Below are 18308 nucleotides of genomic sequence, written 5' to 3'. Positions count from 1 at the left end.
CGCACTGCTGAATACTAAGTCATTGTAGCGCTGTACTATCAGACCGTGCTTTATTATTTACTGTGCAATTATTATTTACTGTGTCACTCGCTTTGCCTGCTTTGACAATTGTTGCCTGACTGTGCTGCCCAGTTTTATAGCGCTTCATTAAGGTCGTGCCCCAATTTCGTCCTGTTTCGCTTTTGTCTTGCTGCCATTTTGTTGTTTGTTGTTGTGCCTCCCAGCCCGGCTCTCCATCCCGCTCCCGCCTCCCAGCTGCTCCTCCCTCCCCCAGAGAGTGTAAGCCCTACTCATCCAGCAATAGCGCTGTGACCGTCCTGAGCTTCTCAGAAGCGGTCGCTCCCCTCGCTGCTCCCTGCTCATTAACCTGGTATCGTAGCGCTCTGATTTCCACGCATTGCACGCATTGCTCGCACTGCTAGTATCTGTTAGTCATCGTAGTGCTTATTGCCAGACTTGCTCGCACTGCTGAATACTAAGTCATTGTAGCGCTGAACTATCAGACTGTGCTTTATTATTTACTGTGCCATTATTATTTACTGTGTCACTCGCTTTGCCTGCTTTGATAATTGTTGCCTGACTGTGCTGCCCAGTTTCATAGCGCTTCATTAAGGTTGTGCCCTAATCTCGTCCTGTTTCGCTTTTGGCTTTCTGCCATTTTGTTGTTTGTTGTTGTGCCTCCCAGCCCGGCTCTCCACCCCGCTCCCGCCTCCCAGCTGCTCCTCCCTCGCCCCACCCCCCTCCACTATCCACTTATGACCGATGCCTTTGCGTGCAGCATTGACGCGCAGCGGTCGCGCCCTATGCGCCCCGAAGGTGCGCTAAAGGTAAGCCCGTCTATGGCCGTCCGCGCCTGGACCGCACCCAGCGCCAGACCCCCTGGCCCCTGCAAAATTCAATCCACCCGCATAACGTACAACGCCTCAACCCTCTCAGCCCTTGACCCCGACCGCACACCAAAATGCTACCAAGCTGCCCCAGGACACCCCCATGGACCCTTCACTTGCCACTCCTGCAAGTTCGAATGCATCAGGACCCACACCAAATCCACTAACTCCAAACAGAGCTCCATCAATAACCACCTAAAGTGCATCCTGCTCAACACCCGCTCGGTCCACAGACACTCCATTGAACTCTGGAACCTACTCGACACCACATCGCCGGACGCCGCCTTCCTTACAGAAACATGGATGAACGCCTCATCAGCGCCCGACATCGCCATAGCTATCCCGGACGGCTACAAGATCATTCAAAAGGACCGCATCAACCAAACAGGAGGAGGCATAGCCATCGTCCATAAGAACACCATCCGCATCACAACCAGTTCCGAAGTTCCGACGATAACCTCGCTACCGCCGAACACCTTCACTTCCAGATCCACACCGGCCCCAAGACCACACTCAGAGGCACCCTCATCTACAGACCACCAGGATCCCACACACAATTCAGCGAAGACATCACTGACTTCATCAGCCCACATGCCCTCCCCTCCGAGAACTACATTCTACTGGGAGACCTCAACTTCCACCTGGAAAAGAAAAACGACAACACCACCACCCTTCTGGACAACCTGGCCAATCTTGGACTCAAACAACTTGTTGACACCCCCACCCACTTTGGCGGGCACACGCTCGACCCAATCTTCTCGTCCAGCAAACACATCTCCTTCGATCATACCACAGCTCTCCATTGGACGGACCACAGCTGCGTTCACTTCAACTACAAAAAGACCACGACCCACAACCCCCCACAACCTATTCCCCGAAGAAATTGGAACAAAATTACCACCGCCCAGCTCTTCACATCGCTTCACCAAAACCCTCCTGCCAAATCATCGGACCCAAACCAAGCAGTCACCAACCTCACACAATGGATCACCCACAGCGCCGACGAACTAGCACCCTTGAAAAACCATCAAATCAAGCGAGGCAGCAAAAAAGCCCCCTGGTTCAACGATGACCTTAAGAAATCCAAGAAGTTCTGTTGCACCCTCGAGAAAGCCTGGAGAAAAAACCCAACCACTGACAACCTGGCCACCTTCAGGAACGCCTCCCGCAAACACCACCAACTGATCCGATCCACCAAGAAATCAGCATTCAAAGATCGACTTGACAACAACGCCCAAAACAGCAAGGAACTATTCAACATCGTCAAAGAATTTACCAACCCCACCGCTGGCACCAACGACATCACTTCCTCCCAAGACCTCTGCGACTCTCTATCCTCATTCTTCCACCACAAAATCGCCAACATACATAACAGCTTTGAAAACCAGTCCGAAGACCAGTCCAATCCACCCACCTCCGAACCAAAACCGCACTCTAACAACCTTTGCGCCTGGAACCCAATCACCACTGAAGACACCATCCGCCTAATGAACTCCATCCACTCAGGATCCCCAACCGACCCATGTCCCCACCACATTTTCAACAAAGCAGACTCCATCATCGCACCCCATCTCCGCGATGTCATCAACTGTTCCTTCAACTCCGCTACCTTCACGGAAAGCTGGAAACATGCCGAACTCAGCGCCCTTCTGAAGAAACCCACAGCAGACCCCTCTGAACTTAAGAACTACCGCCCCATCTCGCTCCTCCCATTCCCTGCCAAAGTCATTGAGAAAGCCGTCAACAGTCAGCTCGCCGCCTTCCTTGAATCCAACAAATCCCTCGACCCCTCACAGTCTGGCTTCCGAGCCAAATACAGCACCGAAACCGCCCTCATCACAGCTACAGACGACATTCGAATGCTGCTGGACAACGGAGAAACAGCCGCCCTCCTCCTACTTGACCTTTCTGCAGCCTTCGACACAGTCTGTCATAGCACCCTCATACAACGCCTCAGTAACGTCGGAATACAAGGAAAAGCATTGGACTGGGTCATCTCGTTCCTCACTGGAAGAACCCAGAGAGTCTGCCTCCCCCCATTCAGATCAGAGGCCACCGAAGTCATCTGCGGCGTACCACAAGGATCATCACTCAGTACCACCCTCTTCAACGTTTACATGAGTCCCCTCGCATCCATCGCACGCCAACACAACCTCAACATCATCTCCTACGCAGACGACACCCAGCTGATCCTCTCCCTCACCAAAGACCCAAACACCGCCAAAACCAACTTACACGAAGGAATGAAAGAAGTAGCCGAGTGGATGAAAAACAGCCGATTAAAACTAAACTCGGACAAAACGGAAGTCCTCATCTTAGGGTCATCCCCCTCTGCCTGGGATGACTCATTGTGGCCACCGGCCCTGGGAACCGCACCCATACCTACGGATCACCTGGGCTTCATCCTGGACTCCTCCCTCTCGATGACCAGACAAGTCAACGCCGTCTTATCATCATGCTTCAACATCCTACGCATGCTCAAAAAAATCTTCCGTTGGATCCCCACCGAAACAAGAAAGATAGTCACCCACGCACTGGTCACAAGCCGACTGGATTACGGAAATACCCTTTACACCGGAACTACAGCCAAACTACAGAAAAAGCTCCAACGCATCCAAAACGCCTCAGCCAGACTCATACTGGACATCCCTCGTCAAGCTCACATTTCCGGTCACCTGAAAGACCTCCACTGGCTCCCCGTCAACAAGAGAATAACGTTCCATCTCCTCACCCACGCACACAAAGCCCTCTACGACCTAGGACCCGAATGACTCAACACGCAACTGTCCTTCTACACCCCCACCCGCCAACTACGATCGTTCAATCAAGCCCTCGCCGTAATTCCGCGCATCCATAGATCCATCATGGGGGGAAGATCCTTCTCCTACTTAGCAGCAAAAACCTGGAATTCTCTCCCCACCCACCTCCGCCTTACACAGAACCACCTCTCCTTCAGAAAGCAACTAAAAACTTGGATATTCGATAAGTAAAGCACCCCCCTTCCTCAAGCGCCTTGAGACCCTCTGGGTGAGTAGTGCGCTATACAAGTTTCTGAACTTGAACTTGAACTAATGCTGGTTGGGAAACCATATTCCAAGCCAAAACCCTCATAATCATACTCTCTCCTTACCCCACTTAGCTCTACGTTCGCCGCCCAGAAATTTCTATGTTGGTTATAACTTTTCTTGGGCCGTTCCGGAGTATAGAAATGCGTTAGTCTTAAAGGCTGTATGTTAGTGTTGGAAGAAATGGGCCACCTAGCGCATATATGATGTACAGCTTGCTTGTCCTGGAAATTTACGATCACACAATCTCTCATGATGTTTTTTCTTGATTTACCAATCCGCTTAACTCTGCGTACAAGCAATATTTTACTTTGAATGTAGTGTGGTAATGGTCTATGGGCATTAAGCCAATGCATGGTTTTGTTTTTTAATTCCATAAACAATTCGTGGCTAGCTTTACCCAACTCTGGGACTCCTGTCAATACTACAACGTACGGAACAGATTCTGGGGGTAGGTCGATGATTGGGAGAGAAAGGGCTTTATCCCCCATTTGATTACCTTAATTAACACCATTCCCTTTAATTAAACCTCCCTTCCCTGCAGCATTTTGTTCACCATTCATAGAAATTAAATTATGTTTTCCCAGAGAGCTATTGGTTTTATCTTTAGACAGTTCACTCTCACTGCATAATGGTTTACTCTGTTCAATGCCCTGCTCGGCGCAGGGCAGAATATTCTGGCTTTCAGCACCATTAGTTACTTCTTGCTGAAAATCCTTAGTAATGCTCCTGGACCCGGGGGCCTGACAGTCGGAGGATGCAGAATTAGAGCCCTCTATATCTTTCACTACCTTATCCAACATACTAGAATTCGCTGTTACTATTTTTTCTAGCTTATCAAGTTTTGCGTTTATGGATTTAGTTCTCTCCAGGAGGGGTAACATCAAGGATTTCACTAATTTTTCCATTTGTGCTAAGAACCCCTCATTAGAACATTTTACAGCACATTGAGTGGGCGGTTGATTTGGGTATAGGGTATTAGTAAATGGGATAGGAAGATGTTCGGTGGGTGGTGGAATGGGGTTTGATGTAGTATTTTTAGATACTTTGGCTGATCTTCCCTTTTGAGGGCCACCTCCTCTTTTTCTTTTGCCCAATAAGTGTTTAGTCCTAGTATCTTTATTGACTGGTGACTCCCGGATTAGATTTGTGCTGGGCAAACTGTGTGAGGATGGCGATTTTAATTCCATCCACCTAGTTCCTCTAGAGGGTGGACTGCCATTAGCTGTGTTCAAAGAGGAACACGCCACAGAACTCTCAGATCCTACCAGCACTAAACTGGATCTTGGGCTCAAGTCTCAAGAGGCTTCGTTTAATCGTAATTGTTCCGAAGTAACCGATGACCCTATAGTGCCCAATGATGAACGTTTTCCGGATAGGAGGTCTAGAGAGAGTCGTTTCTCAATTAAGGTGATCTCTTTTTCCAGTACTAGTGCGGCTCTGGTAATAAACTGGTCAAGCGTTCCAGTAACTGACCCCCAGTAGTAGAAAGCGTAACCTTTCTTCCTTTTCCAGAGCGAAGCGCCATTAGATTAAATGCTCCGAGTACCCTAATAGAAATACAAATAATGTGTACAGAATATATACAGAAGGAGAAGGCCTGTATCAAATATCCCAAGACACACACACAAAAAAAAAATCTCACATTACAAATCTGGAAATTAGGGGGGTAGCCCAGCCCGGCCTCGATCGACCTCGGACGGCCTCAGACGGTCCTGCCCTTGTCCAGGGCTTTTCCCGGCACGCTCCCGCACGTGTACCGCGCAGTAGATGTCCAAGTTGGTTATATGCAATCAAAAGCCCAGTAAGGTTTCATAAAAATGATTGCAGTGTCAGGAAACGAAGAGCAACCTCTGCGAGCGGCTTCCGCGAAGCGCGGGCCCCGAGAGGTTAAGTAGTCTTAGCAGCAACCAAGCAAAGGGGCAGGAAGAGGCACACAGCTGAGCGGGGTTACGGGGCTGCTGATCCTCGCAGTCCTGACCCTTCCGACCTCACGCCACGGCAGAATCCAGAGCCCAGGAGGACTTAGCACACAAGTTCACAAAAGCCCAGTAAGGTTTCAGAAAAATGATTGTAGTGTCAGGAAACAAAGAGCAACCTCTGCGAGCGGCACCTCAACTGACACAATACCCTGTAGGAGAAGGGCCTGGGGCCAATTCTGTGAGGTTGGGAGGGGGAGATCACTGCCGGGAAAGAGGAAGTGAATACTCCCTGAGCCTGGAAGCCATACTGAGAGACTACACCCATCTGCCACACATCCCCTCTGGAGTCCCTTCCTTGCCCTACAGCCCTTTGGGGCTCCGGTTCACCTCTTCCACCCTGAACTACAACACTGGAATAGGGCAGTGACTCAACAGAGAATCCATCACCCCGCTGCTACTTGCCTGGATATTGCACCTGCCCATGGAGGGCCACACAATCTGGCTCCATATGGGTGGACATTATGGAAGGCCTGCTGACTTGATCAACTGGAGGGACAAGTAGAACCCCGGAATTTACTAGCAGAGACAGAAGACGGACAATATTAGGTCAGCCCTATATACCCAGGGCATAGCAGCCCAGAACCCAGCTCCTGGAGACAATGGGCAAATCTACCAGATGAAAAGAACCAGATCAGGAGGAGCAGAATGCAACTATGGCTGCATAGGCGACCTTGCTGTCAACGTCAAGGCCATCCAGCGATCCCACATTGCAGGATATACTGCAAGCCATCACTGCCTCTAGAGAAGCCTTGTAACTCAAAATTGACGTCATTGGCACTGATCTTAACTTACTCAAGGATACTCACAGGACACTAGTGGAGAAAGTAACCAACAATGAACAAGCATTGGCAGAACTCCCCCCGGCCATAGCCAAGATACAGGCAGATCTAAGAGTTATGGAAGCCAAAGTACAGACGCTGGAGAATCGAGCAGAAGATGCTGAAAATTGAAAATCGCTCATGTTGAAATAACATTCAAGTCGCAGGCATGCCCAAAAAATCTGAAGGCATCAATGGAGTACAGTATATGGAACAATGGCAGAGAAGTACTGTGGCCTCTGAGGGCCTCTCTGCGTTCTTGGCCCTAGAAAGGACATATACAGTCTCGACCAGGCCTCCCCCACCTGGTGCTCCCTCATGACCAATAATAGCACAACTCCTACACTTCAAAGATCGAAAATATATCCTGGACCAGGCACGTAAGAATAAAGAACTGAGAGTTGATAATATAACTGTGCGCGTCTTCCCCGATTTCTCCAGGCAGGTCCAGAGACAAAGAGCATCCTATCAGGAGTTCAAGAAAAAATTATGACACTGGAACTCCCATATTCAATGCTTTTCCCAGCAAGATTGCGGGTAGCAACTACAGACGGAACACCGTTTTTTCAATCCCCACAAGAAGCATGGGATTGGCTCGAAGCTCGATATGAACTGAAATGGGATGTAGAAGGTGGAGAGTGGAAACAACAGCACCAGAAACACAGAGGTACTCAGGCACGACAAGGTCTGGCTGCGCCTTCCCAGGCTGAGGCCAAGCTGGGACGCCGAAGGGCGATGGAGGTCGTAGCACAAATAAGTGGGGGTCAGACAGACCAGGAGACACTGGAGTGAGTATCCCTTCCCCCGGACTCTTAATCAGATCCAGAATCAAAGGCCTCTGGGAGCTCAAGCCTAGAGTGGCCCAAGGTCACACTATGCACAGCAGATGATATCATATAGGGCATTGGGTCTTCTGTCAGAGAGCAATCAAGAGCTTTGATTCCACATGCTGACACAGTGCTGGCCCAAGAGACCTAAGAAGTGTCCTGACCACTCACCCTGAACAGTGCAGCACACTAATAGATTAACCGCGCTGAATGAGGACCTGGCAGCCAAGGGACTGCGCTGGACACCCCTGTAGGCTGCAGAGCACTGTGGAAGCTCTTCCACAAACTTTATTGAACATTAATATGGTTTGGGCGAGGAGCATATTGCTGCTTGTCCTGCGGAGGGGGAGTTGGGGAGGTTGGTTCTTGATCTTGGGGATGGGAAATAGCGAGTCACACAGCAGCATACACAATACTTTCCGGAACACTTTAAGAAGGGCAAGCTTGCCTATACACCAAGGACGCGGGGAACCCTATGCCCACACCCAGCATACGCATGACTGGTAATCCAGTATATAAATACCTGACATGGAATGTTAGGGGTATGCATAATATGGCGAAATGCTACAAGGGTTTTTCTTATCTACAAAGGAGAGGGGCACATATTGCACTATTGCAAGAAACACACCTCACCGATAGAGAAGGTCAGTCATTAATGAGACGATGGAGGGGTCAGGTGTACTTTACCACATACTTGGCGTCTGCTAGGGGAGTGTTTGTGTGGATTCGAGCGGGAGTCTCCTTCCAACTTATGGACACTGTAACGGATACAGAGGGCAGATATGCAGCAGTGAGAGGTCGACAGGAGGGTAAGTAGATAACTTTCATAAACATATTGTAGTGTAGTTCCTATATTCCCAATAGGCTCTGCGCATTGGACTAACATAAACAATAGTTTAGACGTAGGACTGAGGTCGACTATGTCTCTATTGAATGTGTTAGACTTAATTGTGTGTGCCAGCTAGCTCAGAGGTCACTAGAAACTTTCTCGAGTAAACAAGAAGGTGTTTAGCTTTCCTGAATAGACAAGAAGGGATTAGCTTCTGACAACCCTATCACATGACAACTTTGTTCCCCCTGCAATAAGGAATATATCTCTAGAGGCTCGGAAACAATAGATAGCTATTTTACTCAGTCAATCGTGCATGCTTCGTTTCACCAGAGATGCAGAGAAATAGAGAGACGGGCCTTTTCAATAAAAGGGTTATTTATTGAGCAGTGTTCTTTCTCATGGAAGAGAAATGAATTGCCACAATTGCAATACTTGTCATAAAGTAAAGTGCGTACAATAAAATGAGTATTATGAAATAATACTGTAAATGCATTTATATGGTTTCTAAGCCATAAGATACTTAAAATGGATAAAATAAATACAATGATAAAATAATGACTAAACGTACTCAACTGGTGTTTCTAAGATACGCCTACCCCAGTGTACCTAACCTAAGCCTAGTACGTGGAAAGGAGTAGATGAGTTACAGTATTTTTGCCAAGAATCTGAATCAAGAATTCTCTATGGGTCTAATCAGCTCCGTACCTTAGGTATAGAATGAAGGAGGTCTTGTATCTCTCTCTCTCAGGACTCGATCTCCCAACAACCCGCGAGGGTGTCAGGGAAACACTGGAGCTGGAGTTTCTCAGCAGGAGAAAAGACAGCGTCTCTCTCAGTGCCTCAGCAGGGAGCGTCGGCTTCCTTCGGCACTCGCATAAGAAGGGTATCGGTCAAGTAGATAGCTGATTCTGCTCCAAACCACTGTGTGTTGCTTAAGGCAGATGCTGGTATATTTATAACTGGAAGGTGCTGAGTTTGACGTAAGGTTGGGCATAAGATGTCACTAAGAACTGGAAGTTCTTTCAGGACTCTCAGCCGTTCTAGGACAAATCAAAACAGAAGCAGGGGGAATTCCCGAGCTGCTGGAGGCTTGGTTTGTTTAAGAAAGTGCTGCTGCCCTGCAATGGGCGCACCCTAGACCTTCAATACCAACAGGTGGCTCAAACCCTTAGCATTGGAGGACCAGGTCTTCCACGAAACAATTTAAACCAAAATCATCTCATATTTTGCTGACAATACTGGAATGGCGTCCACCCCTCAAATAGAATGGGACACCTTCAAACCTGTGGCACTGGGATATTGTATTTCTGATTCTGAGTGGATTAGACAAACTCTACTGACTGACGTAGGTAAGGCAGAGAAACGCCTACGAGACATAGAATTAAGATGACGAGTTCACCCCGAGATCCATCCAGAACCTTTGGCGGCCAAGGAAGAGGTAGCAATGCAAGTGGAGAGATTACGAGGTTTTGATTATAAGAGCTATATAGACAGAACACATTCCGAAAGAGATCAATAGGGAATCTTTGTTAGCATTGCTGGCTAATCTAGTCAAAAGAGGTTCACCCATCCTACATATTGGAGAATGACGAAGGCAAAATACTCTATACACAAGAAGGGATTAATGAGATACTCGCAGGGTATTACTCAGCCTTATACACCAGCGCATCTTCTAGCGAGCCACAAGAAACACAAACATACCTGGCAGGCCTCCAGATACCATGAATCATGGAGGAAGATGCAGACATACTGCGAAGGGACAGAACTACCCATGAGATAGCTGCCACTATTAAGCATATGCCGCACAATAAAACCCTGGGCACAGATGGGTTCCCAATAGAGTTAAATTCCACATATTCTCTGGAATGAATTCCTCACCTCTTGAGGCTGTATGAGATGGCAGGATCCCTCCAGTCACCACAAGAAAGGCTCTTGTAGTCCCCATTCTGAAGCATAATAAAGATGCCTAAGACAAGACAGCCTACCATCCGCTATTAATGTTAAACGTCGATGACAAAATTCTAAGCCGGATCCTCGCCACCTGCCTACTGTCCTTCATGACTATGCTGGTGCATGAGGACTAGGCTGGGTTCATACCAACTTGCAACAAAGCAGTAAATATCAGACGCCTGCTTGCTGTCCTAGATGCGAGCAGGGAGGACCAGGAGACAGCAGCGATTTTCGTGGTCGACATAGAAAAAGCATTTGACAGCCTGGAATGGGCCTACTTGTATGAAGTAATGGCGAACATGAAGCTGGGGGAAAGGTTTATAAAGTGGACTAGTCTCCTATACACTGAGCCTATGGCCAAAGTACTCACAGGCGGACCTTATCGAGGAGATGGCCAGTAGAGCGTGGCACCAGACAAGGGTGCTCCTTTCCCCCTGATATTTGCCCTGCCCATGGAGCCCCTCGCATTTACGTCTAGAAGAGGGTGCACCTATAAAGGACTGAAAGTTGGCCAAGCTTGGCATCACATAGCACTCTATGCGGACGGTCTGCTGCTGTTTTTAGAAAGGGGAGACAAGGACTTGATGGGGGCCCGGATCCTGCTAGAGAGATTTGGTTCCATCTCAGGGCTTAATGTGAGCTGGCAAAAGTCTCGACTCTTCACAGTGATGCAGATGGGATGCGCTCCTTGGGACCTCCGGAGCCTGCGGTGGGAACCTAGTTGTCTGCCGTATCTGGGAGTCCACATTTACCATACCTGGACGGATCTATATGAAGGAAATATAGGGACGGCCATGCGGGGATTGAGAGCATCTATAGACTTCTGGAGGACCCTGCGGCTTTCGGTGACTGGCAGGATTGTGCTACTCAAAATGATGGTGCTTCCCCCCCTGCTATACTTTTTTAATGCAGTTTCACTGTGGATCACCATGGCCTATTTTAAGGACCTGAGCTCCCAGATCCGGATTTTTGTCTGGGGCTCAGGGCGCTGTCGAATCGCCCTCAGAACAATGCAAAGACCGACAGGGGCGGGCGGAATGGCGGCCCCAGATTTCAAGAGCTATTATATAGGCACAACTGCAGTGGCTAGTACAAACAATAGCTCTGGGGAGACGATAGTTGGAAAACCTGGGAATGACTCAACCACCGCTATGCAGTATATTACACGTATTCCTCAGAGTGAACAGATCAGCTGGTAAAGACCCTTATGTGCTTAAAGTACAGGCCAGTCGTTGGGGATTACAAAGAATATGAGTGGGGGTCCCATACTCACCAGACATTCCGTTAGACATGCTACAGGCATTTCCACACAGGGGCAACTGGCGGGCCATGGAGCTTGGATGGAAGCTTGGGTGACAAAGATGGGCAACCTCTATAGAGATAATGAGCTACTACCATTCGAGGAACACCACACAGAGTTTAGGTTCCCGCAGGGGCGTTTCTTATTGCATAGGTCACTTACAACAGAATAAGTAAACACTGTAAGACGGGTTCTGCAGAACATTCATCCCAGCAGAACTGCTACTACATAGCCCTATCAGCGAGCACCTTTACAGCGGATTCCTGCCTGCATAGGCAGTTCATGCAGATGGATTGCGCCCACTGGAGGCGTTACGTCTTCAGTTGGAAGAAGACTTGGGCAAACCAATACCGAAAAAGGACTGGGATAACATATTAACAGGGATACCTAAAGTGTCTAGAAATGCACTCTTTAAGTTGATAAATTATTATGTCCTCCATACAGCCTACCTGATCCCCAAACGCATAAACAGATAATCTCTGATGGAAGGGGAAGCCGGTCCATGCTGTTGTGAAGTACAAGCACATATTCTGCACATGTTTGGGCTTTCCCCCATCTGCGTGAATACTGGAAGGGGGTGGTATGCACAGTAGGGGAGGTCATTGGCAAAGAGGTTCCTTACTCACCAGCTCATTGCCCCCACACAGCAAAAAATAAACTCACTAGCAATTTGCAGGATTTTCTTTTTGTAGTAGTGAAAAGTGAAAATACCATGAACTGGAAATCAACGAGGGGCCTGAAGATGACCAGCTGGAAAACAGAACTCCTAAAGTGGGCAGGGTGTGAAGGGAGAATACTGATGAGAGAAGCTAAGAGAGGGTTGTGAAACATGGAATTAGCCAGGTCCTGGGAGACCTTTATACACAAATTAACACATCCGGACCTGGAGACTCCAGAAGGAGAGGAAGAAGATTTATAGAGCACGACCTTACAACATAGACACAATGATAATAACTGGGTTACTCCTATAGCTCCCATATGATCTGGACCCTATTGAATTACATACTGACCCAGCAGCGCATAGCCCTCCATACTAACCTCTAGCTGACTGCGCATATAGTGTTCCATATCATACCTCTAAACCTTTCTTTTTTGCTAAGGACTGATGTTGTAGCTGTGTTGCTAGTTGATATATTGAATAGCTTTGACGATACTAGCAGCAGACACTCCTACAGATCTTATACTAGGCAAACTAATGTATGCTGCTAAAATGTCATGATATTACTATAAATGAATAATAATATATTTAAAAAAACACATCTATGTTCAGTATCCACACAAAGAACACACTACTAAAAGAAATGGTAAATAAGACAAGCATATCCCAGTAAGTACTAATGATGTATGGTTTCCAGCTTGGCTATAAGTGTTCTATTGATATCAAAGAAGCATTTACTGTGACCATATTTTAACATCATGTTATTAAGCATTCCCTCCATAGTAGCCACTTTTCCTAGATTCATCCTTGACTAACGCTTTGGTTGAAAGTTTTCTGTACATTCTGGAACCTAATGCTCTCACTTTGTAATGGGCTAAGTAAGACTAGCTGTCCCAGAATGAAAAACTAAAATCCTGGTGTGCAGTTGCTAATCACACATGGACCTAGAAAACATGGCAGGCCTGAAAACTGTTGCCAACTTGTGCAAAGTCAATTTATAGTAACTCTTGTTTAAATTATACCAGCCATCGTTTGATTGAGGCTTATAATACATACAGGTATCTAACTAAGACGCAGATCGTTCATAGATACGACTGGATGATATCCCTTCATTTGATGCTCTTGAATGCCAGAATGGAGTTAAGTTAGGTAAATGTGCTTGCCGAAACCATGTTCTTTTGACAATTTGTGCTGTCATTTATATAGCAATGTTTGTAAATCTATGGTTGATTAAAATTATGTTAATATTCAAGGCAGAAATCTGTTTGGAAATCACTTTTGATTATTTTTAATTTTATAATTGATATGAATAGATTAGTGGGATGTATAGCTTTATGGTTTATAAGGGCGTGTATAAACCATGACACCTTTTAGCTCCTTCAGTTGAGTCAAGCACTATGTTAAGTTAACAAAAGAACTGTAATTACTTCTACTTTACACTTACCAATTTTGTTGAAAAACAGTCTTTGATGATTGTGGTAATTTTCAGTAGGTTGTCATGATTTAACTTCAGTAATGCCGACCTTGTTCTAAGATTCATTCTTATTGATACTTCCTCGTGCAAATAGTTTTTCTGCAAGAAACACATATGTGAATATCGCATCAGAAGTGAGTTGTATATTTATACTTACTTCAATATGGCTACTTGGTGTCAGTAGTCCTTTCTTAGTGTTCCTATCTTCCTAACCTCCTATAGTACCTAAAAGTGTTCTATCTGGTATGGCATGATTCCACCCTTGGTAGTTGATGGTCTGGTCAGCTGTGAGGTTTACTGCTCTGCTGTTCTATCTTGTACTATCTTAATAAATCTCTTTTAATAACTTGAAGACGTGTCCTGGAACTAGGTTGTAAAGTCACAACAGAGAGCACACAAAAGGTCCGAAACTGACAGTTGGTACATGTAGAAGTGGACAAACATCCTGTACCATGGCATGGTGTCCCTAGACCTAGATGTAGAGTCCTGTGATCTAAGGGGATAAAATACCCATATTGGGCAGTGGGGAAAGGCGGCAGTGGGCAAAAGTCCCAGAACCACAACAATGAGCTGTAACAAAAAGCCTACATAGGGACAAAGGTCCCAGAAGAAAAAAAAAGAGAGAGAACAAAGGTTCCAACCTATGTCAAGGGGGCAACGGTTGTCCAAGAATCAGTACCGGGAGTGGACGAAGGGAGTCTCAGGTCCGGCAGAACCAGAGGGAGACAAAGTATGTCCCAGAATCAGTACCGGAAGACGACGAAGGATGTCCCAGGGCCGGAAGGGGACAAAGGTCCCAGAATTAGAACCGGGAGAGGACAAGGGATGTCCCAGGACCGGAAGGGGACAAAGGTCCCAGAATTAAAACTGGGAGAGGACAAAGGATGTCCCAGCACCGGAAGGGGATAAAGGTCCCAGAATTAGAACCGTTAAAGGACAAAGGATGTCCCAGGAACTGAAGGCGACAAAAGACCAACAATCTGTACCGGGAGTGGACAAAGGAAGTCCCAGGACCGGGAGAGTTCACAACCGAGATTCGTGACGGACAAGAGTTCCAGTACCTCGACAAAAATTGTGACAAGGTGGTTCTCTGAACCGGGATAAATGTTCCACGACTTGAACCGGGCTTTACAGCTCACAGTACTGAGACAGTTTGTCCACAAAAGAAATACAAATTTAAAGGTAACTCAGAGGCCCGAATCTCAACTAGAGGCCCACAACCCGAGAAAAAAGAAAAAACAGAACCAAGACACCAGGTCCAGAACTTCATCTTGGACTGTAAGAGAACTGGCTCCAAACTTTTTCTACGGGAACATTCTTCCAGAACTTTTTGAGCCTTGGGGGTACTTATTGAACTGTTCTATCTTCAACAATGAGCGGGAAGCAGCAAGAGACAAATACTGATCGGAGAAAGTCGACTGTCTATTTCAGTTTTTGCTGGCCACAATGACGGATTGTAGAGAGTAGTTTGGCTCTTCATGTTTTGTCAATCGATGGGGAGAAGGTGGTCATCATGATATTCATCATCATTTTCATCTTGATCTTGTTCCTCTGCCTTCGTGATCTGGAGGTCCATGAGGTCGCTGACCTCCTACGTGTTATGTGTTTTCTTCTTCGTGTTTTCCATACTTTCACTCTTACTATGTGTTTGAGTCTTTCATTTTTGTTTTATCTGTAAAGGAAGAAGATATTTTGTATATTTATACTTACTTCAATATGGCTACTTGGTGTCAGTAGTCCTTTCTTAGTGTTCCTATATTCCCAACCTCCCATAGTACCTAAGGGTGTTCTATCTGGTATGTCATGATTCCACCCTTGGCAGTTGATGGTCTGGTCAGCTGTGAGGTGTACTGCTCTCCTGTTCTATCTTGTACTATCTTAATAAATCTATCTTAATAACCTGAAGACGTATCCTGCTGCCTACCTAACTAACTTACAACAAAGTGTCTTCTGTGTTATCAAAACTTGTAAAACTAAATAAAAATGTATCTATAGTGGTTTAAGAGTGGGTGTGGTAAGTAAGTACAAGAGATGATATCAACAAAGATTTTGACATTCCCTCAGCCTGCAGCATATCATCTGCAATGACAATACTGTTGCAACACTTTAGCTCACAACCGCCCCACCAAACTCACTCACTATGGAAGCCTTATAAGGATTTGGACACCAGACACACAGGCGTGACCTCACAATTCAGTGCTGCTCTTAGGTTGAACTGATGTTTGTAACTTACTAATTTCTCAAATGCCACAAACCCAATGTTATACCTGAATAACAATTTTTCGCCCCCTCCCTATCAACGTTGCTCCCATACAGGGGTTATGATAGGCTTTGTTTATATGCTGACCTCTATGGTATTTGGAAGTAATTAATGCTGTATATACTGTACAGTATATAAATATGGAAATGTAAACTGAGTACATTTGCTGACTTCACTTCTATTCTAAGCCTGGGCGGAGTTTGCGATGTGCAAAAAAACCTCTGCCACACTACGCCGAGCTCCGCAAGTGGCAGAGTGCATTAGAAAAATGCAGTTCGCTGTCATTTTCAGCGCCGGGTGTTTTGTCTGCACTTTGAAAAGATTGAAGCAGCACCGTGCACAGCGCTAGTAGGCACAAGCAGGCACTGCTTCCATTCTGCCGCTCAAGTACATTTTATAGTCAAGCAGCAGCTTTCTCAATGCAAACGGACAGTTTCTCAGCGCATGCCATCGCTAGCATATGCGGCCACCCGCATTGAGGAATCTGACCGCCCCTGTATAGAATTCTCGCCGGGAGGTTGATTTCCCTTGCTTGCGCTCGCCAACTTCATGATGAGGAGCGCAAATGAGAAAAAATCTCGCCGAAAGGTAGATTTTCCTCGCTTGCACTCGCCAAATTCATATTGACGAGCGCAAGCAAGGGAAAAAATTCAGCAGAGCTTTTTGGAACTCCGTGAGAGTGGAGTTTACCGCCCAGACTTAAATAAAACCAAATAAAAGAATATTAATAATTATTAAACATACCAATAACATTGCAATGAGTGTCAATTTTCCTTGAAATTTCAGTGGTGCAACAGTTCAAAGCTACACAATAACTGCAAAACAATTACCATGCAGTAGGAAAGAATATTTAAGTAAAGTCCTACAAACCTTAGTAAAGCAACCGGAAAGAAACAAGGTGGCAATGGCACAATTTGGAAGCAAGTTTGGGCAATCACATCTAAAATGTTTTTGTTGTTTTATATAGCACAAAACATGGACAGGAATCCTAGGGTTTTTTTCTTGTTGCCCTCACACATCCATGGGATGTTATGCTTCATTATTACCCATTGCTCCTTGTCGGGCCGGTGCTGCAATACCCTACAGGCCACGACAAGGGTTTCTTTGGTGGAAAACATTTATTGTTTATGTCTTATGTAGAAGGGTGCAAGTATTAGGGCATCCTAAATGTGTGGGATGATTGTGTATGTAGGAGTGAAGAAAAATAAGATAACACTGTCTAGGAGATACCAAACATGTTTTAAATGTGATGGTTCTCATGGCAGGATTAAAACAACTTAAAGTGGTAGGGCCTACAGCAGGGCCATAATGTACCCATGTAGCTTCAAATCTGTGGGTAGTCAGGTCAGGTCAATAGTTTTATGCTCAACAGTCCAGAAGTATCTGCAGTGCTTCTTCGGGATCAAACAAGAGAGGTAGTGCACCTACCCCACACCTGTACCATGATATGTAGTGTAGGTATTCACCATAAAAGGATGATCGTCCAACCTGGAAAGCAAGGGAAAACAGTAGGAAGAAACAATGAGCTTAGATTCTTCATTTCTAGTATATTATATCATCAGGACCGCTGTCCCAATACCAGAGTGTCTCCAATGGTAGACATGCTCCTGCTGTGGTGGCACTAAATAGTTGCCAAATTGTGGGAAAAGTGAAAGACAGACTAATACACACACCGCAGCAAGCGAGTAGAAAGAGAAGGTCAAAACAAAATGTAACTAAAACATGTACGGGTGTCACCCAGTGTATCGCCATGTGACTGGTGATCTTAAGTTTGAACTGGAGTTCTTACCCTTCAGATTGATCAAAATTGTCCCATAGGTCGGAACAGATGTTAGAGCATAGCTGCTAACTGTAATAAAAATGTAATGATAGTCAGTCTCTAACAACAACAGGTCAAGGGATTTGAGGAATCAAGCATCAAAATGAACCCTGGAAGTGCATCCAAGACAATTATACTTACGCGGCTTCTACATGTAAAGTACGAGAGACCTACTCTCCTCTGTTCGCCCGGATCGAGACAAAGCAGACGAGGCGACCCGTTGTGTCGCGACCGGGAAATTGCTCTAGGTGTGGAGTGTGCAGAGGTGAGGTCGAATTGTGATTGGGCGGTTTATGCTGTCATGGGAGCGAAGGCAGGTCTGTGTCAATGAAGGCTACAGGACCTTCTTCAAGTCTTACAGTGGAGGCCATCTTGTAGTGTAGTTGTGGAGTATGCTTGTATGTTACTCAGGCCATCATATGTTCACCATGTGGGG

General features: G+C 46.3%; 1 protein-coding gene across 2 annotated transcripts in view; it reads right to left on the bottom strand.

The window, feature by feature from the left end:
* Positions 1-18308, bottom strand: part of LOC147711655 (uncharacterized) — a 1672131-nt gene that overhangs the window by 477640 nt on the left and 1176183 nt on the right. For both annotated transcript variants that reach the window (XM_086922319.1, XM_086922320.1), the window contains one exon: positions 13764-13892. In XM_086922319.1, coding sequence (XP_086778445.1) covers positions 13764-13892 — 129 coding nt within the window. The remainder of the gene's footprint in view (positions 1-13763; positions 13893-18308) is intronic.

This window comes from Lissotriton vulgaris, chromosome 5 (genome assembly GCF_964263255.1).
Source record: "Lissotriton vulgaris chromosome 5, aLisVul1.2, whole genome shotgun sequence".
NCBI lineage: Eukaryota > Metazoa > Chordata > Amphibia > Caudata > Salamandridae > Lissotriton > Lissotriton vulgaris.
Note: the sequence above shows the minus strand (reverse complement) of the source record. Positions and strands in the feature narration are given on the sequence as shown.